The 26,824-nt window shown below is 42.4% G+C and overlaps 1 protein-coding gene across 1 annotated transcript; it reads right to left on the bottom strand.

Moving 5' to 3' along the window:
- Positions 1-527: 527 nt before the first annotated feature.
- ERCC4 (ERCC excision repair 4, endonuclease catalytic subunit) lies at positions 528-22,914 on the bottom strand. Its single transcript, XM_006257851.4, has 11 exons — positions 22,720-22,914; positions 18,237-18,417; positions 16,240-16,435; positions 15,256-15,463; positions 13,846-14,026; positions 13,356-13,487; positions 12,123-12,233; positions 10,551-11,139; positions 8,949-9,041; positions 8,094-8,206; positions 528-3,059 (listed from the first exon to the last, which is right to left on the bottom strand). The coding sequence occupies exons 1-11, from the start codon at positions 22,891-22,893 to the stop codon at positions 2,326-2,328; spliced, it is 2,712 nt and encodes a 903-aa protein (XP_006257913.1). The 5' UTR covers positions 22,894-22,914; the 3' UTR covers positions 528-2,325.
- Between the last annotated feature and the right edge of the window lie 3,910 nt (positions 22,915-26,824).

The raw sequence follows: 26,824 nt of genomic DNA on the forward strand, positions 1-26,824 counted from the left end.
GTCTATATTCAAAGTATTTTGTTTCACACCAACACTCATTCTCCTATTAATAGGCAAATCCATACTGCTGACAAAGGCAGGATATTATGCAAATAAGAGAATTCTCTCATCAAAGCTTCCAAAACTTAAGTTTTAGGGGTATGAAAAGAATCATACTCCTAATCAATAGACCTTTTCTGGCAAAAAGCCCCGTGTGGATGGAGTTATACTGACAAAAATAGGAAGCTATATAACTTATACTGGCAAAAGAACCTGTATCTCCAGATAAAGGGTTTACCTCCACTGCTATAGACACAAATGCCTGTGCAGACAAGATCCAAGGCAACTTAAATAAGCCATTTCCTAGTTCTTGCCAACTGGCATATATTGAAAGAGATCATCAGTTTCAGATGTACAATGATCTTAAAAATCTGGAGAACTAAAATTGAGGTAAAGTCCAGGTTTATAATTTAACCCTACAGTTTACAGCTTTAACCCCTTCTAAAAACAGTAAAAATCAAACTCTGACAAGAAAAATAAGCACAAAGTTTCTTTGTAATGAAAACATTTAATTTGTGGGGCAATTCACAATGTCATTTTCAGGTCAGAGGACAAGTCTGAGGTATTTGTACAGAAAATAACACAATTGGGAACCAATCCTATGTTATAAATCCATAGTTATCGTATACCTATATTATATTCTAAAAAACACAGAAAGAGTGTATGAATTCATATAAAAATTCACAGTACAGAATCAAAAGGCAATTTAATTTAAATATCTATTAATATTAATAATTTAGTTATATTGTATGATTTTCTTCAGAGTTTATCATTCAAAGCCACATAGTTATAAATATATGCTCTTCACTTTTACCGTGTGCAATTCTGAGAACAAATTCAGCCCAAACTGATCTCAGACTCATAAAAAAAAAATATATTTTTCTGTACTGGAGTACAAACTGATAAAATAAATATTGCTTTTAATGCTAGTACACAGTTATAGATGTTAACTACTAATGGACTAAAGCTTAGTGACTGGAAATTCTACTCATCCCTGTGGTAAACGTAGACTGTGACATGCAGTTGTCACTTGAAAGTGCCATACAGAATATTTGTCTTTTACAACTGATACTCAGAAATTAACAAAGAAAAATTAAATTCTTCCTCCACTCTGTACTACATAAAATGCTAAAAGTCATCTCTCAGATAAGCAAATACCAATGCTGAATTTATTCAGACTGGCAATTCAAGGCACTCAAGTGCAAAATAAACTAGGACATATTATGGATGATAATGCACAAAACAAAAGCAAACCCCCCCAAAACTGTGAATTTGTTCTAAAACTTTACTTTGGAAAAGTTGTAGGATGTGTGATTGAAAAATCTTTGGGTACAATGAAAAGAACTAAGCCACCCAATTTATCAGATATTATAATATTGTATTTCGATTTTCATCTTTAACAGAAGGTATCAAAGCTGGAACAAAAATGTTTTTGGGGCATAAATCTAAACTAAGAGACAGACGGAGTAAAGTGGCAGTGTACCAATGTACAACGCGTCTCAGTTTTAGAATGATGGAACTTATATGGAAGTGACCAACACCACCAGAGTTGTATTGGTTCTGCAGTATTATCAAGAGGGAAAAACAACAGTATGCGTTTTTGTCAGTAAAATAAGAAAATATTACACAAAATGTACAGTGTGAGCACAAGCTTGGAGAAATGGCTAATGTTTTTATGTACTTAACTTTCTGACCATAAATAAGAATGCTGATCACATTATATTGTAAATTGTGACATTAAGAATTTATCTATAGTATATTCTCCTAAAACTCCATGGAAAAAGCATGGACATTTTAAACATTTTCACTACTACCTATAATTTAGAAAAGTCTCATCAACAGAAATGGTGGTTTAGGCAAAATCCCCCCCAAAAAACAAAAACCAAAACAATCTAATATGCAAAACAGCACATACATTCCACCCATTAGAAACTCAACACATCTTCATTATACATCTCTGAAGTCAGTTTTGCTTTTAAGAGAATACTGAGCGTTCAGCATCTGACTCTAGTAGGCTCCAAAACAAAGTTCATTTACTTCATTCTGTACTATTACAGAGTTGGTACAAGCACTGCAGATGGAATAAGATGATACACTAGTCTGTCTTCTGTACATGAAATTTGCCTCCAGCAATAATGTCAGGAACAGTGAAAGTTGGTAGAATAGCATTAGCTATACAGTTGATTACACCAAAAGGTAAAAAAATATATGCATTTAAAACACTTTACCAAACTACTGGTCAAGACACAAGTGTAAATCAGGGCCTGGGCTGGCCAACCCCGTCAATCATTTTTTGGTTTTGCCTTGAGAAATGGCCTCTGCATAGGATAAGTGAATAAAATCATACAGCTGCTTAGCACTGACGGCATTGCCCAGAATTTCTGTGAGTCTGTCCTGTGACAGCGTTGCCAGTTCTGCAATGCTATTAACATTGTTCATCAAGATAGAACAATTTTTCACATTAATGCCTGGCATTTTTAAGAGAAAGTCCTGTGGCCCAGGATTATATTTGTCTGATTCTGGAAGAATTTCAGAATCTGCTGTGATGGCCATTGCTGTGGCTGCATCAGGCTGTGGTCGGTTTTGTTTCAACTCCTCAAAGAGCTCAGCTGTAGCATGGGGAGAGGGACACCACAAGATACGTAGTTTTGGGAAATGAAGGGTAAGAAGGGTGAGTTTGGAAGTGATGTCATTACTGGAAATCTCTTGCTGTAGTGAGTCTCGCAAAGTGAGAGAGAAAGATTTGCTAGGGTCAAATTCAATCAGAAGAATTGGCCGCTTGTAGTAACGTGACATAGAAATGCACTGAGCATAGAGCCTTCCGTTATTTAAGGAACCAATCAAATCACTGATACTCTTCCTCTCTATGCAGATATCAGGGGTTAGAATGTAATCTCCAACTTCCAAAGTAACAGGTTCAATATCAATACCACGACGATGAATCAGAGATGGAAGCTCACTGCGAAATTCTCGCATATCCACTATTATAGTTTGCTGAATACTCTTCTGTTCCTGTCCACCTAAACAATAAAATATTTTTAATGAAACTCTTTCATATAGCTGATCTCCAATTCACCTTATAGATAACTTTTATGTTTTATTATGACTATAACTTGAAAGTTCTACTAACCCCATTATAAAATCCTGATTTTTCCAGTGTTCGTCACATTCAAAAGAAAATCAGGAAAAAAAAAAAAAATAGCTTACAAATCCATATATAAATTTAAAGCTCTAACGCAGTGGTCTCCAACCTTTTTAAGTAGGAGATCACATTTGGTATTTAAAAGCAACCCGAGATCTACCATGTACCGCCGCCACCTCCACAGCAGGTAAGTCTGTGGAACGGGAAGGCGGGGTACAGATTGAGGCATAGGGACAAAAAATTATTTGGGGATGTACCTCCCCAGCACTAAGTCCCACCTGGCCAGGGCCCCACTCAATTTACCCCTGCTCCTGCCTCTGTGGCACCGTCCCTCACCGCAGGGACCTCAATCTAGCTCTCACCCCTTCCCCCCCTCCATGAACTGACCTGCTGGGCTGGGGTGCGTGTGCATGCACGTGGGCACTCAGCTCCACACCCCGGCCTCGGATCAACTCCAGGAGGCTCTGAGATGTACTGGTGGATCAAAATCCACTGGTTGGTGACCACTGCTCTAAGGTAACTAATACAACACCAAAGATGAACATCTTTTTCTTTTCACAACATTTTTTTTTTAAAGCATTAGGAAGGCTTTAAAAAAATGCTTCCAGAATGGACTGATTTTAACCCTGCATCCCACTTTGAGGTGTCAGTATCACAGGAAATCCAGACTGTTCCTCTTCTTGTTGCTTCACTTACTAGACAAGTTTTAAAATGCAGCTGTATTGAGAACTGACCATAATTTAACCAAGCACGCTTTGCATATGAAATATGAAAGTCAACATTCAACTGGCTGAGAATGACAAAATTAATCCTAGGAACAGATGTTGCATTTGTCCCTGGACAAGTTATGCCTGTGTTTGTTCTGGAATCGAAATGTCCCTAGATTGGCATGTACGCAATCAGGATTCACTGCGGTTTTTCTGCCCTTGAGTCAATTGCGTTTATCCCAGGACAATTGGTCAGACACACTTTACTATGTCCCAGAATAATAGGGGTACAATGATAGAGATTTTTGGGGCCAATATTGATAGGTGATTTTTAAGGATGCATATTGGCTGATACTGATCTGATTTTCGATACAGCTGTGTGCAGCTGGAAAGTCTGGTGTGGTAGAAGGGAAGGGGGGAGGGAAGGGGCGTGGAGGGGTAGATCGAAGCCCCTGTGGCAAGGGAGGGAGTGGTGCTGCGGCAAGCGCTACTCAGCTGGGGTAGAGCAGGGTGTGGGACAGAGCCGCACACCTCTCGCTGCTGCACACACCCCAGGAGGGCACAGGTGGGGGGGTGTGCCCCAGATCTTTGTGGGGTGCGGGCAGGGGAGGCTGCATCTGTGAGCTGGCGGGGGGGGGGAACTGCAGCTACCCCAAAACTCGCTGTAGCCACCCCATAACCCCTCTCCCAGTGCTGCCACCTGCCCTGCACATGCCCCCCGCATGCCCTCCTGGATAAGTGGCAGGAGCAGCAGTGGGAGCCACCGGATGAGTAGACGAGCTTCTGAATGAGCTGCGTGCAGCGGCAGAAGCTGCCCCCCCCACCCCTTCCCATGCTTCGTGGATGAGCTGCATTTCCAACCTGCACCCTCCTGCTCTGCCCGGGCAGCACTTGCCCCTCCCTGCCCCTGCCCCAGTTCCACACCCTCCTCACCATGGGTGCCTTCATCTGCTCCCTCCCCATTCCCATCCTCTTCTACCACAACAAACTTATCCAGCTGCACACAGCTCTCCACGCTGCCAGCTGTGCTCCTCACTGCCTACATGCTATGCTGCGGCTGCGCGCATGCACGGGCCATTTATTGGCCAAATTATTGGCCACTTCAAGCCAATTTCCAATACAGACAATTTTCTTTATATTGGTGCTGATCTGATATTGGACTGATGTATCAGCGCACCTCTACAGAATAACTAGTCAGACATGCTTTCCTGGGATAAAATTGTTAACACTTCTTAACCCGTGAACCTTTTTAGGATTAATCCTGGGACAATGGATGTGGATATCTAAATGATCATGTTCTGTCCTATGATAAAAGTGATTTATCCAGGGATGACACAATGTCTGTTTGTAGCCCTTGAGATAAATGTTTGAACATATTGGGAAAGTTTCGTTAAAAAAAAACAACCCACCATACTCAAAGAACATGACAATTTTCTCTTAAAAAGTGAGAGCAATCACTTTTACTTGGAATTAAGATACTCTCATTCACTCCTAGCAATCTGCCACTCAAATACAACAACTGGGCCATCAGATGTATGTACAAGGCCAGGATCTTTTCTATAAATAAGATATAAACAAAAAGTTTCGGACTCAACTGACTTAGAGGGGAATAGAGAATATGCCTGATAGAGAGCTAAAATGAAACAGTAAGATTTATAGGATTAGAAAGAAAAGTGCAAGACAGATAAACCAAAGCATACCATATGCACGCACATGTGTCTCTCATCATGAAATAAAAGTGGGAAGAGAAATGGAGAATAAAGACAAACAGATTAGACAGAGGATACAGTGAACAAGGGGGACCTGGAGGAAATAAGAGGCTGGGTAGAGCTGTGAAGACAAGGGCAAAGAGTTTGAATTTCTAAGAAAAGCAAAAAGCCAGATAAGACACTCAAATAAAAGGACCAAGATTGTTGGAGTGGTAGCAAAAGGATAACTGATTTTTGTTGCCAAATTTGGGATAGAAAACAAGTCCTTCTCTGCCTATTAGTTACTTTCTATCCAGAATTTTGCAATAAATACCTTCTTTAGCTGCCTTTTTTACTGCCTTGTATAAAACTGTAACTATTTATGGCCCCCCTTTCCAAAAACAAAAAACAAACAACCCCCCAACCCCCACCACACAAAACCCAAAATACCCACCACTACCACTCATGTATACATTATACGACAATGAATTTATGAATTTCTTTCTGAGGTTGACTACTAAGCCTTGATCTGCCATCAATATAAACTGCTAGCTGACTAATTCTTCCACATTTGTTGGGAAGGGGATTAAGTAGTTTTTAAGCAGTTTTTTTCCTTTAGAGAGTCATGGAAGTCCGCCAGTCTAGTCTTTTCATGATAAATTCTAATACTCTTTATATTCTGTGTACAGTTTGTACGTGAAACCCATTGATGTCAAAAGACAGAGGCGCAAAATGATCAAGGGAACATAGGCACCTGCGCCTCAATTTTTAGGTTCTTTAGAATAAAACATTGCTTTAAGCTTTCCCTTCTTGAGTCTTCACACAGCAGGCATCATTCACTCTAGCTGTGAGGAGATAGACCAGACTTCTTACAGAGTCAGTTAATGCAGGCCTTTTGTCAGGGAAGTAGGAGCAAGCTGTAAGACACCGCTCCCTGCTGCCTTTCAAAGCTAAAAGACATACTGCTGCAGTTCTTCAGAAGCCTTACTGTGACTCACAGTCTAATGCCCTGTGCCAAAGAGAAGTGTCTTTGTCCCCAGCCAGAGTCTGGACCAAGTGGCTTATTTTCCAATAATGGCAATGAGAACTACATTCATTTCCACTAACCAAATTTAATCTGGTCCTATGTATTATTAATGCTCAGACAGGTATCTAGGGCATTATGCCAGGTTCTGCATAAGCATTAAAGCATGCTTGGCATTTTTTGGATAGACAAGCTCCTGTTCTGAAACAGAGAGCATATGCATGCATGTATCTGCGAAAGGGATAGAGCAGAATTTGTTTACACCAACACAATTCTACTTTCTATTTTTATTTACTTGTCAGTTGGTTGCCTTAGGTACATCTTTAACCTCTGCCCATTTCTTTTCGTTTAGTATCCAACCTTTTTTCCCTCCTAGTTTATTAAAAAAGACTAAAGCCCATGCCCTTGCCCTGGAGATCACCCTCCAGTCTCCCCAGGTCTTTGTATTAACTCTCTTCTACATCATAGCTTGTGTAACAGAGTTACCAAGTGCTTATGGGAAGATAAATTGCCTTCACTCCCTTCACTTTCTTGCCTAAAGATCTCCCAGTGAAATAGAAGGGATAAGACCCATTTTCCTTTGAAATCAGAGGGAGTTTTATCCTGGCTTTAATGGGTGAAAGACTGATTTTTAGTTTGAAATTTTAAAGCAATATTGATTGTCTTGAAGTCTCCCCTCTCTGCGAGGTGGGCAGGATGTAAATCTCCACTCCAAAGGTCAGCAAAGGGTGGTGTATTTGCTAGACCATACTTTTATGGTAATTCATGGTGCTACCTAACAGGCTAGTTAAAATGATTCAGCAACACTCTCAGACTCCTAGCACAAGGACTGGAATTTAATCATGAACATATTGTCATTAGGGGCATCTCTACACGTGCTCCAGGGCAGGTGGGCATTTTAACTAAAGCAGCTCCGGAGAGCTGCTCCTGAGAGCTGCTCTAATTAAAACATGTGCAGCATTTCATGTATTCAGCACCTCACGCTTCAAAATGGCAGTGGGGGTGCTTTAAATAAAACTTGTTTGGCAAGCTTTAGTTAAAGTGTCCCCACTGTCATTTTGAAATGTGGGAACGCTGAATAAAAGTGACAGTGAGACTGCTGAAGCGTTTTAATTAGAACGATTAATCAAGTCTGCTTTGACGTGTTCTAATTCTAGGGTGTACAGGCACCCTAGAATATTATGCTTGAGCAGGAAAGATTTCTAAAATAACATTGTACCAGATAATCTGTCAAGTGCTCGTCAGATATTCTACCCTAACATTATGTAAAGCTGCAGAGCAGTGGTTTTCAACCTGTGGTCCACAGACCCTGGGAGTCTGCAGACTATGATTAAAGGGTCCAGAAAAAGATGACTATGATCAATCAAAAGTATGTGAATAATCACACTTACAATTCAAAGGGTTCTGCACCTCCATTTGAAATTTTTTAGGGGTCCACAAATGAAAACAGGTTGAAAACCACTGCTGTAGAGCTAGCTCCAGGAATTGCTCACCTGCTTTGCGTGTGTCAGTAGAAACAGTTGCAGAAGCTGCATCTCTGATTAGATCCAAGTTTGTTTCATCTCTGCCTTCTCTTTCTTCAGGAATAACCATGCTGGCCTTCTCTCTGAAAAATCAGATAATGTAACAGTGGAATTATTTCTGTTGTGTTTTAGTACTGATATTCAAGTCTGGGCTCTCCAGGATCCTAGTGTGACAAATACGATAAAATATTTTATATCTGGTGAAATGGTATTAGAAACGCACATAGTTTAGTATTGCTTGAAAACGTTATAAGAATTATAATGATCCAAAGAAAAATCCAAAGTAAATTAAGGCTATTAGTCAGACACTTATTTTTTTATTAGTATTTATACTGTGAGGAGCCTCAGAATTCTGTGGAACTCCTCTGGGAAAAGGGAACTTTTAACTGTACATGAAGACCAACAGCCCAACATTGTCTTTGTGATACTGGCCCACCGCCCTACTATGATTTTATGATGTGTCCCTCCACTGGAACTATATAAAAAGCCCCAGAAGTTGTTTGGCATCATACAAAAATTGCTGTTCTTGTAAGCAAAACATTTAAGATGTCTTCCCACACAAAAGCGCGCAGAGCTGCAAGCAGCACCCACAACAATGAGGTTTAGGTTCTCCAAATTTCTGAAGTTTTAGACAGACATGTCCATGTTGGCAATACAACTATGCCACTGTCATTTCACTGATTCTCAAAGGGAGACTTAACACTGAAAAGCCAGCACAATTGAAAACTTTAAAGAAATAAGTAATTCAGGTTCAAGAAGTGAACAAAAAATGTGTGTTATGAAACAAGTGATTTCCTGTAAAGCTAGTAAGACCACTTTTATTACCGAATGAGTTTTTCAAAAGCTTCTTTTTCTTTCCTTAGAGTAGTGAGATAGCGCTGTTCTTCTGTTGAACCTCCATATATAAGGAAATAAACCCTACAGGCAGGGCACAAGAACATTATTTTAGATTGCAAAACACAACAATGTTATCCTGAAAGAAACATGGACATGTCGGTATTTGAGATTACCAGCTTTAAGGGCTTGAATAATAAATATTTGACTAACAAGGACTCCATTAATTACATTTCAACTGAAATTAGAATTGTGGAAATTCATTTGCTGAAAAATTCTTTCATCCAAATTTTTCCTTTTGCCAAAAGAAGGATAAGCTTATATAAGCACCGGAATGCAACTGAAGCAGATGGCATGGTGTTTTACTCACCATCACTGTTTTGTGAGACAAGCAAGTTCTTTCAGAAAAGGCAAGCAGCAAAACAAAAATGGAGATCATATTTTCATTGTTCTTATATGCAAGCTTGCCTGAAGAATGTTTATAAAATGAACCAAAAATGTGGATTACTTTAAAGATGGCACTCTAAAGTGACAGGCTTAGAGAAAGGCAATACCTAAGTTAATATTTATTTGTATAAGGATATACTTTCCTTATATAAAGGATCCCCTTTCACTGGTGTCACATGCATCGTAGCCATCATAACATACACACTTAGGACATGAACAGATAAAACATTATATCGCTTTATAAAAGCTGGGGGAGGGGATTTGCCACTGTTCTGCTGAACCCACTGTAACTGTTTCATCCGTCTACTCTCTCACCTAGTAAATGGAAGCTAAACCCCAATAGTTACCACCTGATTTATTTAGAGATTAAATCATTGTGGTGTAGGAACAGACTAAGTCAAAATGGATTAACTAATGGGTACACACAACAGTAGTTACAAGTGCAGTTAAAGCAGTATAATTGTTAGTCTGTTCATACTTGGACAAATGCTAATAGTTTTATATCAGGTCAATGCATTAAATACATAAAATTTACATGGAGATATTTCGATTAACAGTCCCTGCACTGTGTTCAAAATACATGGAACTGTTTTCTTGGTATGTTTGCAATGCCTATCAAAAAGACCACATTGCTCTAACTTTTATAATGTCTTAATACCCTGTTCCAACACTGAGTTTCTCAATTAGTGAACAGTATGATCAGGCTCAGGAAAAGGAAGCATACTGTAAAATTTCACTTCATGACCACAAACACTTTCGTTGGGCCAAGCAAACAAAGCAAACTTGTAATGAGTGTTCAGCCAGCAGGACACATTTGAAACACAAGTATGCCTCTTGGCCCAGGTTGGCCAGGGGGTAGGGGCTCAAGCATGATGGAACATGTAATTGCTGGTGTGCTGATACATCTCTGTTGTAAAGAGGATTAAATACTTGCTGGAAAAATAAACACACATTTTTAAAGTAGAACCAATTACAGGGTACATGCTTGTGGCTTTTGAAACCAAAGAATATAACTGAATAGGAATTACAAGATAAACACAGGTTCATTAAATGGATATTCTGGGTTAATTTTCAAATGGCTGTAACACTGATATTTTTTAAAGCAAAATTACAGCAACTACATTCTCAGATATCAACTCAACTTGCCTCAAGGGCTTCCCAGGCCTGCTTGCCTTATAGATTTCCAGCTGCCGAACAAAAGTTAGTTCTGCATCATATAATATAACATATCGTGGTTCCACTTCATGCAATACCCGAGTGAGAGCATAAGGGTCACTACAACCCTGCAGTGGATGAATAATAGTCAAGGGGGTTCTAAAGATACCATAGTAAGTATCTGAAGGCAAGTTCACATGGAAATCTTCAGGTCTGGTTTCTTCCGTGTTGCTTTCTTGGCTACTGCTGAAGTCTTTATAATCCTTTGCCTCGTCCCCTATGTTCTCCTCATCTGTTTTTTCCCTTGTTTGGATTAAAATCAAGTCTCTTTCTTTATTGTTTTTGTTTTGTTTTGAGGCAACTTCTATTCTGGCTTTTTTGGCCCGAGGCCCTCTGTCCGATTTGGCATTTCCTTTGGACTTGACAGCTTTTCTATCCTTACTCCACACATCTCCAGTTTTCTCATCCTTCCCAAAGGTTTTGTTATACAGTCTCATTAAAAAAGCCTTTGCTCCATCAATAATGTACTCCCGGAGTTGCGCACAAGTTCGGTCATCGCTGGCACAAATAAGCACTTGTCCTACAGTCAAAAAAAATATTTTTAATCTCTTACTCTGCACTTTATCCACATACAAGAGGTCTCGAGCAAAGATCTAAATTGTTTGTAAATGATCTCCAGCGCATGCCTGCCAAATGCCTTTACACTTGTTAGTAGTAGTTGCTCTGGATTGTTGTGGAACATCTATCTTGCATGATTTTTGTCATGAACATAACAAGGCTCCAACTGCAGGTCAGTCTAAGTTCCTTATTTTTAAATGGCCAGAATCAGTGCAGGTTTTCTTTGAATCATTTGATGCAAGACTTGATGCAAACACAGAATGGTATAAAAAGTACATGCTAGTTGAACCTGTTCTAATTTTCACCCTTTGCCATCTAAGTTAGTCAGCCTAGAAATACCTCAAACAAACAGATTTTACACCCTCAAATTGGAGGACCCTGGCCAAGCTCTCTTTTTGCAGATTGATATGACTATTTGCAACAGACTTAACTAATTTGATAAGAGTGCACATGTGTCTGATATATGTTCTATCCACTGACATTAGTATTTAAATATATAGTTACAAATTATTACTGAGGACTGAACAGAGACAGCCTGCGTGCCTGCCCAGGATATCATAATTTACAAAGATTTGGGTGGATTTATAAAGCATCCATATGACTTGGTACCTAATGCTTCTGGGTGAATTTAGCCCTTTTGAAATTCTTACCTCTGTTTCAAAGGCAGGCATGGTCCCACTTGTAGGTATATCTTCAATTTGGAATTCTCAACTTCACATTTACAGGTTATTTGTTTACACTGACTTAAATAGCTAACAACTTTTACTTAGTTCTTATTTGTTATTGTTATCCATAAATATTACCGAAGTATTAGACTAAACATAAGACATTTACACCCTCCTCCACACACAAAAGCTAGTTATGTTTCCCCCTGAAATTAAAAGTTACTCAGAGGCAAGAACCTATCAAGCCTCTGGCAATCTACAACATTTGACGCTATCTTACCTGGTCCACCAAGACCTTCACTGTTCTTGTTCTCATTTTCAATCTCTTTCAATACTTCTCTTAAAGCCTCCCATTTTGGGTTACTTTCTAGAACCAATTCCCTTTTTAGTTCTGAAATACAACAGAACAGATTTAACATTGAAGGCTTTACAGTCAAGAGATCCCTAAAAGCTTTAAATTAATGAGTTAGATACTGATGATAACTGCTGGCAAAGGCAGTTTTCAACAGTCCACATATGCAACTTGTTATGCTGAGGGGGTTGGGCAGTTGTATTTTATAAACATATTTATAAATGAGGACAAAAGCTTTTGTGAAGCAAAAGTTAAACAGATTAAAATATGGATGCTTTAATTCCAAAACTCTTAAAGAAAAAACCCCATATTTATAAGTGACTGAATAACAAGCCAATACAAACACCCTTTGTGGTTCAAGAACAGTCCCTATAGAACAGGGGCAGGCAAAGTCCAGCCTGTTGGCCAGATCAGGCCTGTGGCAGACTCCATTTTCCAGCAACCCTTGCCTGCATCACTATGGCTGGTTTCCATGGGGATCCTAACAGCTGAGGGGCTGTGACATGGTAGGGCCAGGGTTTCCATGGAGACTGGCCCTAGCAGCACTGGCAGGGCATGTGGCTTTGCAGGGAGCTGTTCTGGGGCCAGGATGTTGCAGTGGTGACAGATGGTCTGGAGCTGGGGCAGAACTGTGATCTGCCACCCGCATGTCCCAGGCAGGGGATTGTGGCTCTGCCCCAGCTTCAGACCATACTGTCACTACCACAAGATCCCAACCCCGATCTTGGAGCAGCTCTCCGCCCAGCCATGTGCCCTGCCAGTGCTACTGGGGCTGGTCTCCATGGAAACCCTGGCCCGGTGCTGTTACAGCCCAGCCAGTTGCTGGGGTCTCCCTGGAAACGGGCCAAAGTGACACACCCAGGGGCTGATGGGAAATGGAGTCTGGCCATTGGCCTGATTTGTCATTTTGCCAACCCCTGCTATAGAAGCTCTTCCAGGGACTTGCTGTGCAAGGTCCTGAAGTATGTTACTTTATCTCCTTGTACCTCAGTGTCTTATCTATTCTAAGTTCCTTGGAGCTAGGACTCTCTCAATGTGCACTTACAAAGCACCTAGAATAACAGGTTCCGAGTCTAAGCAGTGGCTCCCTGATGATACTGTAATGTCGGTAACAAATTACAAAATGCTAGAATTAAGTTTAAAAATGAGAAATTCTCATACCACTTTTCTCTTTCTTCATACTGATATTTTCAGATATGTCGCTCTTCTTACTCACTTTGTCACTGGGAACGTGATAAACTCTGGCTCGAGCATTTACAAACATTGACGTACTAGAGTCAAGAAACAACCATCCTAAAGGTGAAGGGAAACCACAATATTAGTCAATTAGACATTTGGAACATGTGTGCTTCAACTTCAAATAAAAGCACAAAATCTCTCATCTGAAATAGCTGTGCTACCTGCTTGTTATATAATCACTGTCTTGGTAAGAGAGAAAAAAATGCAAATTTGTGATGTGATTTATTTCATGCTGTTAAGTAACAGAAGTTTAGGGGGAGGGTGAAAGCATTAACTGTCAATAAGACCCACGTCCTTATGGTTGGGTATTTAAACCTAATTAGAAGCCTCAGCATAGGTTGGAGGATTTAATTAAAAAGTATCAAGATTTCACTGTTTTTGCGCATTTTCTGAAGTGTTATTCACCTCATACCTGAATTCTGACCAAAAGCCTTTTCAGTTGCTTTCAATGACTCTAGAAGATTAAGGAAGGTGACACAATCATACTGAGTTAGATATTGCAGCAAAGTACGTAATATCTTCAAATCCTGAACCAAAGATTTGGTCTTAGCTCCAAGCTGGTGCCAAAGAGGATCTAAATAGTGACGGATTGTCTAGAAACAAATAACAAAGTTAAGAATCATGTATAGCATGCTATAGCAATCTACGCTGGTCTGCAGCAACTCTCTTTCTTTGCAGCATTGAGGGCTTGATTCAATGTCCACTAAATCTTTCCACTGACCTCTACAGGCATTGTATCAGGCCTACAGTAGATATAGACTGGCTTTTAAACCTGTATGGTAAAAATTCTGTATGTTAGAATTACTTTGGTGAAAGAGGCTCAAATAAAAACCATAATATTATATTTATGTCAGTACCTTGGAAAACTAAAAACTATATACTCTGATATAAGTAAACAATTTACAAATAGTTGCATCCTCTACTGTTTAAGCATAGATTTTCTTTTCCCTAAATAAAACATAGCTGAAATACAGAAAACATAAAAACTTATTTTTCTTGACCTGCCCTAACATTTACTAATAAGTAAAGAAAAAGAAACTTATAATATCATTAATCTTTTCTAAAGATAAATGCACTGGAGATGAGAGATTTAAATATTATAGAAACAAACATTCTCTAAAATATTCCACAAGGCTTCATGTTAAAATAAAAGAAGAGATAAGCTTAAAGAAACTCTCTCATAAAATGACTGCCTAAGCTTATGGTTTTACTTTGCAAAAGTAAACTGGTCAAGCAAGTTTCAGGTCTGCTACCAATGGCAATATAAACATGGCTAATGACAAACAGTATTTGGATAAGATACAGATGCACCAAGCCATAGTCTGCCCCCCTTGCATATGAAGAGCTCCTAGTAGGAAGAATACAGGTTGTGAGCATGTCATCATGACATAGTAATGCATTGGCTTCACATATCAACAGTTTCCTTTAGACACAGCCAACTAAAAAAAGACATTCAGTACATCAGACTAAACAGCCAAGCAATTAAGAATTTACGTAACTATGAAAGTATTAAAAATTGCCCCATAACTTATATTGCCAGAATAGCTAAGAGGTTTCATCTCAGACCAACATTTCATTGTGCTTGGTATTGTACAAACATGCAACAAAAAACACCTCTGCCCCAAGGTGCTCTCAGTGAAATCTGGTAATGCCAACTGCATACAGATAGCACTATGAATAACTATGATTCTCTACCTGCATTGGTTATGAACTTGTCAAGAGAAATTTTAAGTGGCTTCCAGTTAGTTTCTGAAATACTATATTACCATAGAAAATGCTAGCAAAAATTCTCTCTGTTACAATACAACAAAACATGAGATACCTTGTCAAAAGGTTTTCCAATAGCATTTTCCAAAGACAAGTCTTCCACCTCAAGAACTGGATTATAGCGTTTGAGTTCTTTCAGACACACATTCAGGATGTCCAGTATAGAAGTCTGGATGGCACGCATGGCAGGAGTCATAGATACATGCATTTCCACTACTTCAGGTTTGTGCTTCTCTAAAAATGAGTTCACTGCTACGTGAAACCTAGAGAGAGAGCAGCTTATGAAGAGGAGTTTTTTGGGTGGTATGCTTGGTGCTATAGTTATTCACTAGATTCACATATTCAGCCCAGCCATCAGCACTAATACCAGGTAACCACTATACCACCAGCACTATCTGTACCAATATGTGAAGGGGAGATAATGTTGGAATAGATCATGGCATGGAGAATAAGGGCTCCAGGTGCATGTCTCCTTATAAACCTTAAGGTGCATTTTCCTTTCCAGCAGAACCTTCACCCTGTGGAGGAGATTCCAGGGGTTTGAGGCAAGAGAAGAACATTCTGTAACATCACTGTTTACCCTTTTCTTCCCTAGTTTACCTCACTTCTGTTTCCTTTTACTGATTAAATGAAAGCTGAAGATACTATTTACAGTAGCAGGTGACAGGACAAAGGAGAAAGTGAGTGGCTTGTGGACTACGGTGGACTGATAAAAAAAAAGACTGTAAGTACAGATGGATTTTCTGCACAACTACAATGGTCTCTGCTGTTTTCAGTGTTTAGTAGATATGTCACTTGGCCTAATACAGGAGGTCTTGGCTCTACACCTGGCTTTGCTAACTTCACAGAAGTCTCAAACCTTGTGCCTCAATTACCAGTCAGTTGTGAATTCTTTAAACGTAATACACATATTTAAAGGAAGATACTAATTTTGATCTTACATCTAAATGATAATGGCAGAGTCTATGGAAAATTAACACAAGCCAAACAACTGCAATAATAACAAAAATATCACGTACTAAGTAACAAGGTGCCTTACCTGGGCCATAAGTAAAGTTTCCGTACAAAAAGATTTCTCATCACTCTTTCCACTTGGCAAAAGCCAGTATCAAAAGCAATGGCATTGTCTGTGAAAGCTTTAATGAAACCCTGCTTGTTCTTCTGGCGATAGAGTCGCAAGATAAATGCTTCCTGACATGACTCAATGATTCTGTGTGCTTTGTACACCAAAATGCCTGGCAGAATGAGAGGTTTACAAGTTACACAAAAGGAAACAATAAAATTACAGCATTGTGTACATTTTCTCCACAAGCATGCTTTATTCTTAACATATTTTGATAATTAAGAAACAGGAATCTGAATCATCTTCCTCTAAGTACAAAATCCTGCAGGAACAATTCAAATAATTCTTTTTCTTCACCATGAAACTCCCAAATAATATAGCTCTGTGACTGAGGTATCTTCAGCCAAAAACACTAGTGTAACCATGCAGGCCAGGCAGGCTTAATTTGGATTATCACTGCTACATTAGAAATTCATAGAACTTATCTTAAAACAAAATTTATAATGCTGACAAAGGAGCAATACTGAAAGCCAATTTGAGTATGTTAGTACTACGATACAATTTAAATATTTTAAAGGCTACAAAATTTGAATTAATTGAACTACAAAACATCTTAACTTTTAAGTTGATAATTAGCCAAATAATTATATCAATTATATTTTGTTCAGTTTTCCTGTGTTCAAAGAACCTCTGTAAAATTGTTTTTCAAGTTTTTTCTGATTTCATATATGCACGATTTTAGCAGCAGAACAGACAATTATGCAGGAAATCTGATTAGATGATTGTAATACAGGCTACAATATTTAATCAAGGCTTTGCCCTTTGACAAAAAAGATGCAATGTTACAAAATCCTAGTGAAAACAAAGAAAGTTGGTTGCAGTAAACCCCAGAGGCTGAATTCATTCAGCTAAGATTTGCTAAAATTAAAGCCTGCCTTGCTTACAATAGGATTTCAACATGTTACTTAATATATTTGAAAGCCTTCTTTCAAGTGAAGACAAAGTCCACAGAATATGTGAAACAGACACACAACATCTGACTGAACTGCACTGTCTTTTAGAAAGTGACTTAAGGCCTGCATAAGTGTCAGAACCTACCCACATCCCTACAAAAGCAGTTCCAAAGTGAATTATCTTATTTAAAACTATAAACTATTTTAGCTTCAATTGGTTTAGCTCAATTAAAGACCCCGCCCCAACTTCAGTTACACAATTGCGGTTCCCCTGGGATTTAGAAATTTGGCAGCAGGGAAGCAGTAGCTGCATTAATTATCACCACTCTAGGACTTGGATAAGTTGGATGTGCACTGCAAATAAGAGCTCACAGTCAGTGGGTTATCTACTATGAACTTTTAGTTCTTTTCCAAGTCACTGCCTTTCAAAAGCTGTCCTCTTTATCTTATGTGACCTATGTTTTGGTTCTTGAATGTATGTCTTAATATTAGACCACATTAAAATGCCTGTTAGAGTGAGCTCATCTTACTATGTGATCTATGGCCAATTATTTACCACTCCAGCAATTTGTGTTACCTGAAACATTTATGTTTTTCCATATAACTGATAAAGGTTTCAAAAGCATTAAGCCAAGAACCTGTGGGACCCTCTAGAAATGTCCCCACTGGATAATGGTTCTTGGATAATAAAAAAAAAAGGATTTATCCATAATAGTAGTATTCTGTCTGTCATGTTTGAGGAATATTAGATAAAAAAAAGTAATAAGAGCCTCACTTATCCAGTTTTTCTGAATTTGTTTAGCTACTCATTATATCAAATAATATTTATGTTTAATTTATACATACAGCAAGAAATAAAAATATGGCTATTGTTATACTGACATCTAGTGGCAACAGCAAAAGTATTAAAAATATTGGAAATTACAATTACCAATGTGACTACTCACAAAAAATTAACCCCCAAATATGTATCTGAAATATCATAAATAAAGTCCTTGCTTTACTTTATTAAATTTTTACCAGTGATAAGAGTTGAAGGAATTCTGTCAGTCAGGAAATCCACCACAAGTATTCGACTTGTTGCAAAGAGGACACCACCTCGGGTATAAACTTCATACCGACTATTGGTTGTAATTTCATTGGTGATGCGCTGGGGAAGATGAGAAACTCCATCTGACCTCAGCTGATCAATAAAATATTCCTAAACCAAACAATAGGATTAGAACACAACACATAAACAGAGTAACTGATTAAATGAATGGAAAAAATAATAGCCATCTACGTGCTTGTCTATTGTTTTTTTGGGAGCGGTCACAAAAACATATCTACAAAATTGCAGCCATTAGCCACTAACTTCCTAGGCAAGATGCAACACATCTTGTCTGGTTAGGTATTATGATTAAAACACTCAGGCTCACCTAACTGACTTCAGAGTCTAACTCTGATTTGCAAAAGCAACTTAGGCAAATTGAATCTCAGTAAGTATCAAGAACCTAAGGAATTTAGGCACATTAGAAAATATTTCCCTGTAATTTCTTTACTAAATCTGAGACAAAAGCCTACGGTAATTTTAAGACTTGGTAGATTAACAGGACTGATGTTAACCAGTAGGTTAATGAGTCCGTTCATTTCCCTTTGCAAGCTAACAAATCATTATAATACCATCCATAAGCTGAACAAGCTCCATCTAAAAAGACGGTTGGGTTTTTTGTTTCGTGCTGCTCCAGCTTCCCCAGCTGTTCCAGAACCTTACTGTTATGATGGTTAGGAACTTTTAATTTTCATCCCCAATTTATTTGTGGCCAGTTTATATCCATTTATTTCGTGAATGTTGTGCTTCAGCTTAAAAAGCTCTGCTTTGCTGGTGTTTACCTGCCAAGGTATACAGACAGCAATTATATACTTCATCTTTGTTTTGCTGGACTAAACCATGTCTCTACTGTAAAATAAGTTTTTTATTCCCTTGACCATCCAGTAGCCTCCCCTCTATGCCTGCAAACGAGATCTTACCACAGCTACATACAAGGACATTACATCTCTATTTATACTTAAAATACCTGGACGGGTACACCCTTGAATTGCATTGGTTCGGATTTTAATTTACAACTGCACCACATTGGAGGCAGTGGTTCAGTAAACTTCCTCCATTTCCCTCACTTCTTACACAGCCTTTGCATTTGGTTACAATAAAATACAGACAAGAAAAGCAAAGTTTTATATATAATGAATGCACATACAAAGGAGGCAGTTCCTTACCAATGTGAAGTAATAAGAATGGGCAAGCTATTCAACAATCATAGAATCACAGAAAATTAGGGTTGAAAAGGACCTCAGGAGGTCATCTAGTCCAACCCCTACTCAAAGAAGGACCATCCCCAACTATCTCATCCCAGCCAAGGTTTGTCTAGCTGGGTCTTCAAAACCTCTAAGGACAGAGATTCCACAACCTTTCTGGGTAACCTGTTCCACTGTTTTACTACCCTCCTAGTAAAAGGTTTTTCCTAATATCTAATCTAAACTGCTCTTGTCACAACTTGAGACCACTGTTCCTTGTTCTGCCACCTGCCACCACTAAGAACAGTCCAATGCAGGGGTGGGCAAACTATGGCCCATAGGCCCAGATCTGGCCTATGGCAGGTGCCCACAAATTGATTGGATCTGGCCTGTGGCTGCCTGCTTGACACTCTGTATGGGGCCAAGCCCTGTCTGGGGCAGCCAGCGTGGTGCTCCTGCCTGCCAGACTTGGTTCAGGCCAGCACACGCAGTTTCTGGTAGGACTGCTCCCGGTGCAGCTGCAGCTGCCTGGGTGCTGCTCAGCTCCCTTTGCTGCCAGCGTTGGCTTCTCCTCCTGCTCCTGACCCTGTTGTGCTGCTCTGAGTGTGGAAGAAGCTTCAGCCAGGCGGACCCTGCTCTTGTGCATGAGGCTTAGGCTCCAGCTCCAGGCTGCCTTCCACCCACTCTGCCTGCTAGTGCAGGTGGCTAAGTGGGTGGAAGGCAGCCAGGAACTGGAGCCCTGTGTGCTGGAGCAGGAGCTGCTTGACTGAAGCTTCCCTCTGATCCAGAGCACCACAGCAGGAGGAGGAGCTGCCACTGGAGGTGAAGGGATCTGAGCTGGAAACTGTGCGCACTGGCCGGAGCCGGACTGGCGGGCATAAGCTGGAGTGCAATGTGGGCTGCCCCAGGTGGCAGGCAGGCAGGACTTGGTCCCATGTGGAGCGCTGCAGTGGCAGCTATGGACCACACTGACCAGGTGAGCTCTGCTGCACATGCCTTCTGCTTTCTCCTCCCCTCACCTTCAGCTGGCTCTCAGGACCTAGCACCCAAGCAATCCCCCCCTCCCAAGCAGGGCAGGGGTGTTCAGGTAGTGGATTGTGGCTTTGATCCAAGGACCTGGCCCTGCGCTGTCACTGCCCCGCAACCCCACCTCATGATCCCTTGCCTGCCCATCCCAGTCCCAAACATCATTCTTTGCCAACCTGCAGCCCCAACCTACGTAGGGGGTTCTGGTGAGTTGTTGCTGTGGTGGGAGAGGTGCTGACCTGGCCCGTGACAATTCGGTAAGTGTTGGCAGAATCTGGAATAGGCTTCCAAGGGAGGTGGTGCTCTCCCTTACCTTGGGGGTGTTTAAGGGATCTGGCTGGGATCATCTGACCCCAGCGCTCTTTCCTGCCCAGGGCAGGGGGTTGGACTCAATCTGCCAAGGTCCCTTCCAACCCAAACATCTACGAATCTATGAAACTCATCAAATCTCCTTATGTGGCCCACGGGCCCAAATAATTGCCCACCCCTGGTCTAGCTTCATTCTTTTTGGTATTAAATCCCCTCTCAGGCTTCTACTCTCCAGACTAAATAAGCCCAGCTCCTTCAGCCTCACCTCAAGTCATGTGCCCCAGCTCCCTAATCATTTTTGCTCCCCTCTACTGGACTCTCTCCAATTTGCCTACATCCTGGGGGCGGGGGGGGGGAAACTATACACAGTACTCCAGAAAGTACCTTTTTTCCCTCTGTAGGCTTAGAAACTACTACTAATCATCAACAACATATGCAAACATATTTGAGTGGAGAGCGAGTTTGTCATTTATTCTCAGTGATCATCTAGCGTATTTTTATTTATGCTAAACAACTTGTAGCTTGGACCCTGGTCTTTTTGTCAAAATGCTCAGCTACAACAGGAAATCTACAACCTAAATAAAAAGGGACCTGATAGACTGTCTTGCACTCAAACCCTTGCCTATCTTAATCCCAAGAACGCAGTTGGGATGAAGTTTCCAAATGTGGGATGACTAAAGAAATGTTCTGTTTAGAAAAAGAAATGCTTAAGGGGCAATATAATATGGGTTTACAAAACACTAAAGGGCAAAGAGAAAGTAAATAGGGATTGATTATTTACTCTCTCTCTCAATACAAGAACTAGGGGGTCACAAAATGAAACTAGTGGGACGTAAGTTTACAACTAACAAAAGGAAATTCTTTTTCACACAGCATGTAATTAATTTAAAGCGTGGAACACCATTGAGTGTGGTGGAAGCTGACAGTTTAGCCAGATTCAAAAAGGGATTGGACAAATTCTGCAAGGAAAGAGGGATCAGCATGGGAGTCAGGAACAAAGCTTCCGAACGCAACGCCCTACACCTTAAAATGTTGAAAGGTGCAAGTGAAAGAGGAACAGTGGGAACAGATCCTGCTCATGCCCAGTTCGCTCTCCCTTCCAGCACCCACCCCCTGCTACTGCGGACACAGGCCTTGCGACGCACCACTCCAGACCACAGGCCAAAGCCCACCGAGTAGAGACAGAAACCTCCCGTCATGAGAGGGACCATGAAGGGCCCATCCCTAATCCCTTAGGACAACAAAAAGACAAAATAGGGATGGGAGCAAGGGTCAGAGGTTCAAAACAAGGCCACCGAACGGGGACACGGAGCAGAACACGCCGGACAGCGCCGCCCCTGCCCTCCAGTGACTCGCAGGAGCCAGTGGGCACTGCCCAGAGACGTGCCGCGCCGCGTGACAAGCTCAGAGAGCCGTAACACGGTGAACTATTTGCCTCCCTCAACCTGGGAGACGACTGCAAAGGCAACAGCTAGTCACTTGCCTCAACTACAAACATCACAGGGAGGGAAGAGAAGGGCAGGGGCTTAGGAGGAGTGCACCGAGGGGGCCTGGCTCCCTGCACTCCTGACACAGGAGACTGAACAAGACGGACCCCTGGTCTGACCCAGGGAGCGGCAACTCTCCTGCTGTCCTGAGCCCCCGCCAGCTACAAAGCCTCCAGCCGGGCCCGGCGCCCTAGCTGCTGCCGCCAGCGCGAAGCGACAGGCGCCCGCTCCGCTCCGCCCCGGAACGAGCTGCTCTTCGCTGAGGGGCGTGTGGGGCAGACGGGCTCGCCCGGCCGCGGCTTGCTGTGCCCTGCGCCCGGCCGCGGCCAAGGGCCCGGACCCGGGAGCGGGCGCACCCGGAAGCCCCGGCGAGCCTGCAACGCCCGCGTCCGCGGCCCCGCACTCGCCTCCTCGGCCGGGCTCGTGTTGAGCACCAGCACCAGGCTGGTGGGCTCGCAGTACAGGCGGAGGAAGCGCAGCAGCAGGCGGTCGATGCCCAGCCCGCGCGCGCACACCACCAGCCCGTCCTGGTGGAAGAGGTCCAGGAAGACCTGGTTCTCGTGCTCCAGCGCCGCCGCCATTGCCACCCCCGCGCATGCGCCTGGCCACCCTCGCCGCCGCCTTCCCTGCCGGGCCGCGGGGTCCGCGCCCGGCTGATGGGCCCCACCACGTAGCCGCCCGCCTCCAGGGGTGCCCGGGGGTCTCCAGGAAGTAGCAGTCACTCCCCAGGAGATGCCGAGAGTTGCCTGGGAGAGACATGTCCTTAAAATAAGCATTCAGCGTTGGGTCTGATTTATGTAGGGGGGCAGTGAGTTTTTAATATGTAATAGTCACGTGCATTTACCTTCCTGAGGTAAAGCCATTCGTGTCGTTAGTCGCGTGAGGAAACTTCTTCGAATATTTTCAAGGAGAGTTGGCAGCCCTGCCCCCCGGACCCCCGACAGCCCCAGCCTCCCCCGTGGCGACGGGGCACACCAGGAGCACCGTCTGCCCGGGCGCTGCCGGGGTCCTCGGCCGGCGTGTTCCTCTGAGAGGAGTTTTGGGGTTTAAAAAAAAAAAAAAAAAAATTTCCTTTGAGAAGGGTCATCTGAGCAAGGCCGATGCGCAGTGCTAGGTTTGGGCTCCTCACACGTGGCAGCCAAGACCACTTCCGAGGAGGAGAAGGGGCCTTCAGGTATTAAAAGGTGCCATAAAGAGCAGGGCTCTTTGTCCAGGGGGCACAGGGTGAGAAGTGCTGGCTTAAATGGCCACAGGGGAGACCGAGGTTCGATAGTAGGAAGAGCTTTCCAACTAAGCAGATCACAGAAAATTAGGGTTGGAAGAAACCTCAGGCCATGGTCCAGTTCAGCCCCCCTGCTCAAAGCAGGACCAGCCCCAACTAAATCATCCCAGCCAAGACTTTATCTAGCTGGGTTGTAAAAACCTCCAAGGATGGAGATTGTACCACCGTTCCAATGCTTTACTGCCGTCTTAGTGAGCAAGTTTTTCCCAATATCTAACCTAAACTTCCCTTGCTGCAATGTGAGACCACTGCCCCTTGTTCTGTCATCTGCCGCCACTGAGAACAGTTCAGCTCCATCCTCTTTTGAGCCTTCTTTCAGGTAGTTGAAGGCTGCTGTTAAATCCCCCTTCAGTCTTCCCTTCTTCTGAATAAAGAAGCCCAGTTCCCTCAGTCTGTTTTCAGATGGTTAAGTGCTGCAGCAAATTAGCTAGGGAGACTGTGAAATCGCTATCATAGGAAGTTTTTATGTGCAGTTCCTGGGACAGGAGTGAGATGGTGTGGTCAAATGGTGAGCTGGGTTTTCCTTTATGCAGTGGTGGGGTCCATGGCTATCTCCATACCAGGAAGGAGGCTCTGGCCAGAAAAAACGCAGGCAAGGGTGGGGTTGTTTTCCTTATTCTTCTGCTCACATCTCCGGGCAGAGTTTCAGTGGTCAGGGCCCACAGGTTCGTTTGATTCATTCAGGGGGCAGAGGGCACATTCAGGGGGCAGAGGGGGCTGGTACGCTCTGCTTGGTATCCCCTCCTGGACTGTTGTTTTGAAATTGTAACTCTCACTCCTGTTCCTGTTTTCTTTTTTATTTGTCCCAAACAGTTCTTGTATTCTCAGTGGCCTCCCTTTTTAAGAGGGGCTTATAGTTGTTCGTGGTGGGTCTAGGCACATGTTCACTGAGTGCAACAAATAGGCCTGCCTTGAGCTGGGAGGCTGGACTAGTGACCTGAGGTTCCTTCCAGCTGTGTTTTTCTATAATTTTGTTTTTCTGAGCTAGTATAATAGAACATCACTCTCTAACCTGGTGATGTGAGGAGGTCTCCTTGTTCCAGGGAGTGCTTAATATGAAATACATAAAGGCTAGCTTTTTACATTGGCACAAAACTGCCTGCAGCAAGGACCAAAAGAATCACATTGCTCACTATAAATGTGTAAGAGTCAACACCATGTAGTGTATAGTGGAAAGGAATGAGACTCCTTGGAGCCCTTTCACATTTTACCCCATGAGGGAAGGGAGAAGAGGCTAGCTAGGGATGAATTAAAGCAAACCAGTCCTTAAGAAAAATAAAAAACATTGAACACATTTCAGAGCCAGGTTAGTCACAGACTCAGGTGGGCATTGGTTACAGTAAGGTCTGGCTTTTACATTTCACTTTGTATTGATAGGGGCACAAATATATATATTTTTAATTATTGACATTCTGTTTTTATCCCAGGATATGAGGACTGGGTCTATAGCACCTTAATCTAACTCTGATTAAGGTGCTACAGCCTTTTATTCAGAGAGAAAAAACTTCTGGCCTCAGCCTTTTATTCAGAGAGAAAAAACTTCTGCACAGTCTGTTAAGGCCAAAAGGACACTCTTCAGAGTTTTGTTCAGAGGTGAGTGAGGAGGAAGGAGACTTCTTAGAACAACCCTAAAACCTAAGTTGGCGAGAGAGACAAGGAGAAACAACAAATTTCCCCATAGTCTCATTCAATAGGAGTACAACTTTCTAGACTTTCCTCAAATCTCTCATAAGTGGAGATGAAGCCTCTCCAGAGTTATCCGAGTTTAACAAGGTGGGATGGGGAAACTGTTAAGTAGAGTGGTGTCCATAACTCCTTTGTTAGGAGAGGGACTATCACAGGGACTCCTATTACTTTAAGAGGAAATTGCAGCAGGCTGAGCTGGCTCCATGGGGCTTGGCAGCTTGGCTAAGTACTAGTGAGCTAGCTGCCAGAAAGCAAGCAGGTTATTAGCCATGCAGATAGCAGCTACTTCTGGGAAAAGTGACTATCCTAGGAAATAGAAACAGAGCAGTAAGCTGAATCTAGACAGCCTAAAAACAAAGGGCTGCAAGCAACTGAGTTTAAGTTGCTGTAGGGAGGGGAAACTGGTCACCAGACCCAAAATGGAAATCCTTGTGGATGGCTGGAGAGCTACCTGACAGAAAGGGGGAGGGTTTAGGAGATGCATAGGGCCAGTGCCTGAGACCAGGCAGAAGAGCTCCTGAGCAAGATGGTTGCCAGAGAAGGAGAGTAAGTCCCTCTCTGGCAAACATCTTGCTTAGGAGCTCTTCTGCCTGCTGGACCAGACTGACAGCCTGGTCTCAGGCACTGGCCCTATGCGCCTCCTAAACCCTTCCCCTTTCTGTCAGGTAGCAATCCAGCCACCCACAAGGATTTCTGGAGCTGCCCTAGGAGCCGCCCTAGGAGCCGCAAGTAAAGTGCTTATGGCTTTCAGGAAACCTTGTGTGGGGGTAGTTTTAGTTATAGGCAGAGGGCTTGTATTTTTGTTTTATACTGGTGAACCAGGTGTGGCTATAAGGGGCGAATGAGGAGGCTGCAGGTGGGCCTGAGGTGCACATTGGTTTTGAGCCCTGCTAGGGGCGAGGATGCAAAACATCAGCAGGTGGAAGTCCGGAGTGTTAAAGCCTAAAGCCAGGAAGGTGGCAGATGACCTGAAGCTTGGAGGGCTAAGGGCCAGAGCCTGAGAGGAGTGAAACCAGGGCTAGGGGCCCAAAGCCAAAGAGGGGCAAATATCAGAGCCAAGTGCCCAGAGCTTGGGCAGGCCCAGAGGCAGTAGAGGTGGCTTGAAGCTGGGCGGGCTGGAGGCCCAGGGGCAATACAAGGGAGAGATAGAGGCTGGAGTTTTTCTGGTAGAAAAAACTTACTTGGAGCCACATGGACAAACATTCTAATACTGAGGCCCTGACAAGTAGAAAGCTTGCAGTGCTGATGCTGTGTGCATCTCGGCACGCTTTGTGGGCTCCCTTACTCTGCCTGGCAACAGATGGCAGCAGTGTATAGGACATAGGGTATATCACTCATTATTATGTTTTACCTTGTGACCTGTATAGTAAGCCCAGTAATTTGTATTCAGCTAATGCAGGGGATGACAGTCTATAGGAAGGTTTGCAGGTAAGGAAGGAGAGTAGCTGGCTCCCTGTTATCTCACCCAGAACTGAGCTGTGAGAATGTCCAGTGTGCTGCCGTCTGGCTGGTCCTATTGATCAACTGATTGGTTGGATCTGGGA

This window comes from Alligator mississippiensis, chromosome 13 (genome assembly GCF_030867095.1).
Source record: "Alligator mississippiensis isolate rAllMis1 chromosome 13, rAllMis1, whole genome shotgun sequence".
NCBI lineage: Eukaryota > Metazoa > Chordata > Crocodylia > Alligatoridae > Alligator > Alligator mississippiensis.

Coding starts and splice junctions, on each gene's coding strand:
- ERCC4 (XM_006257851.4), bottom strand. CDS start 22,893: ATGGCGGCGGCGCTGGAGCACGAGAACCAGGTCTTCCTGGACCTCTTC. Junction 18,418..22,719: donor ACACGAGCCCGGCCGAGGAG/GCGAGTGCGGGG, acceptor TGTTTGGTTTAG/GAATATTTTATTGATCAGCT. Junction 12,234..13,355: donor TATGAAGAAAGAGAAAAGTG/GTATGAGAATTT, acceptor GTTGTATTTCAG/AACTAAAAAGGGAATTGGTT.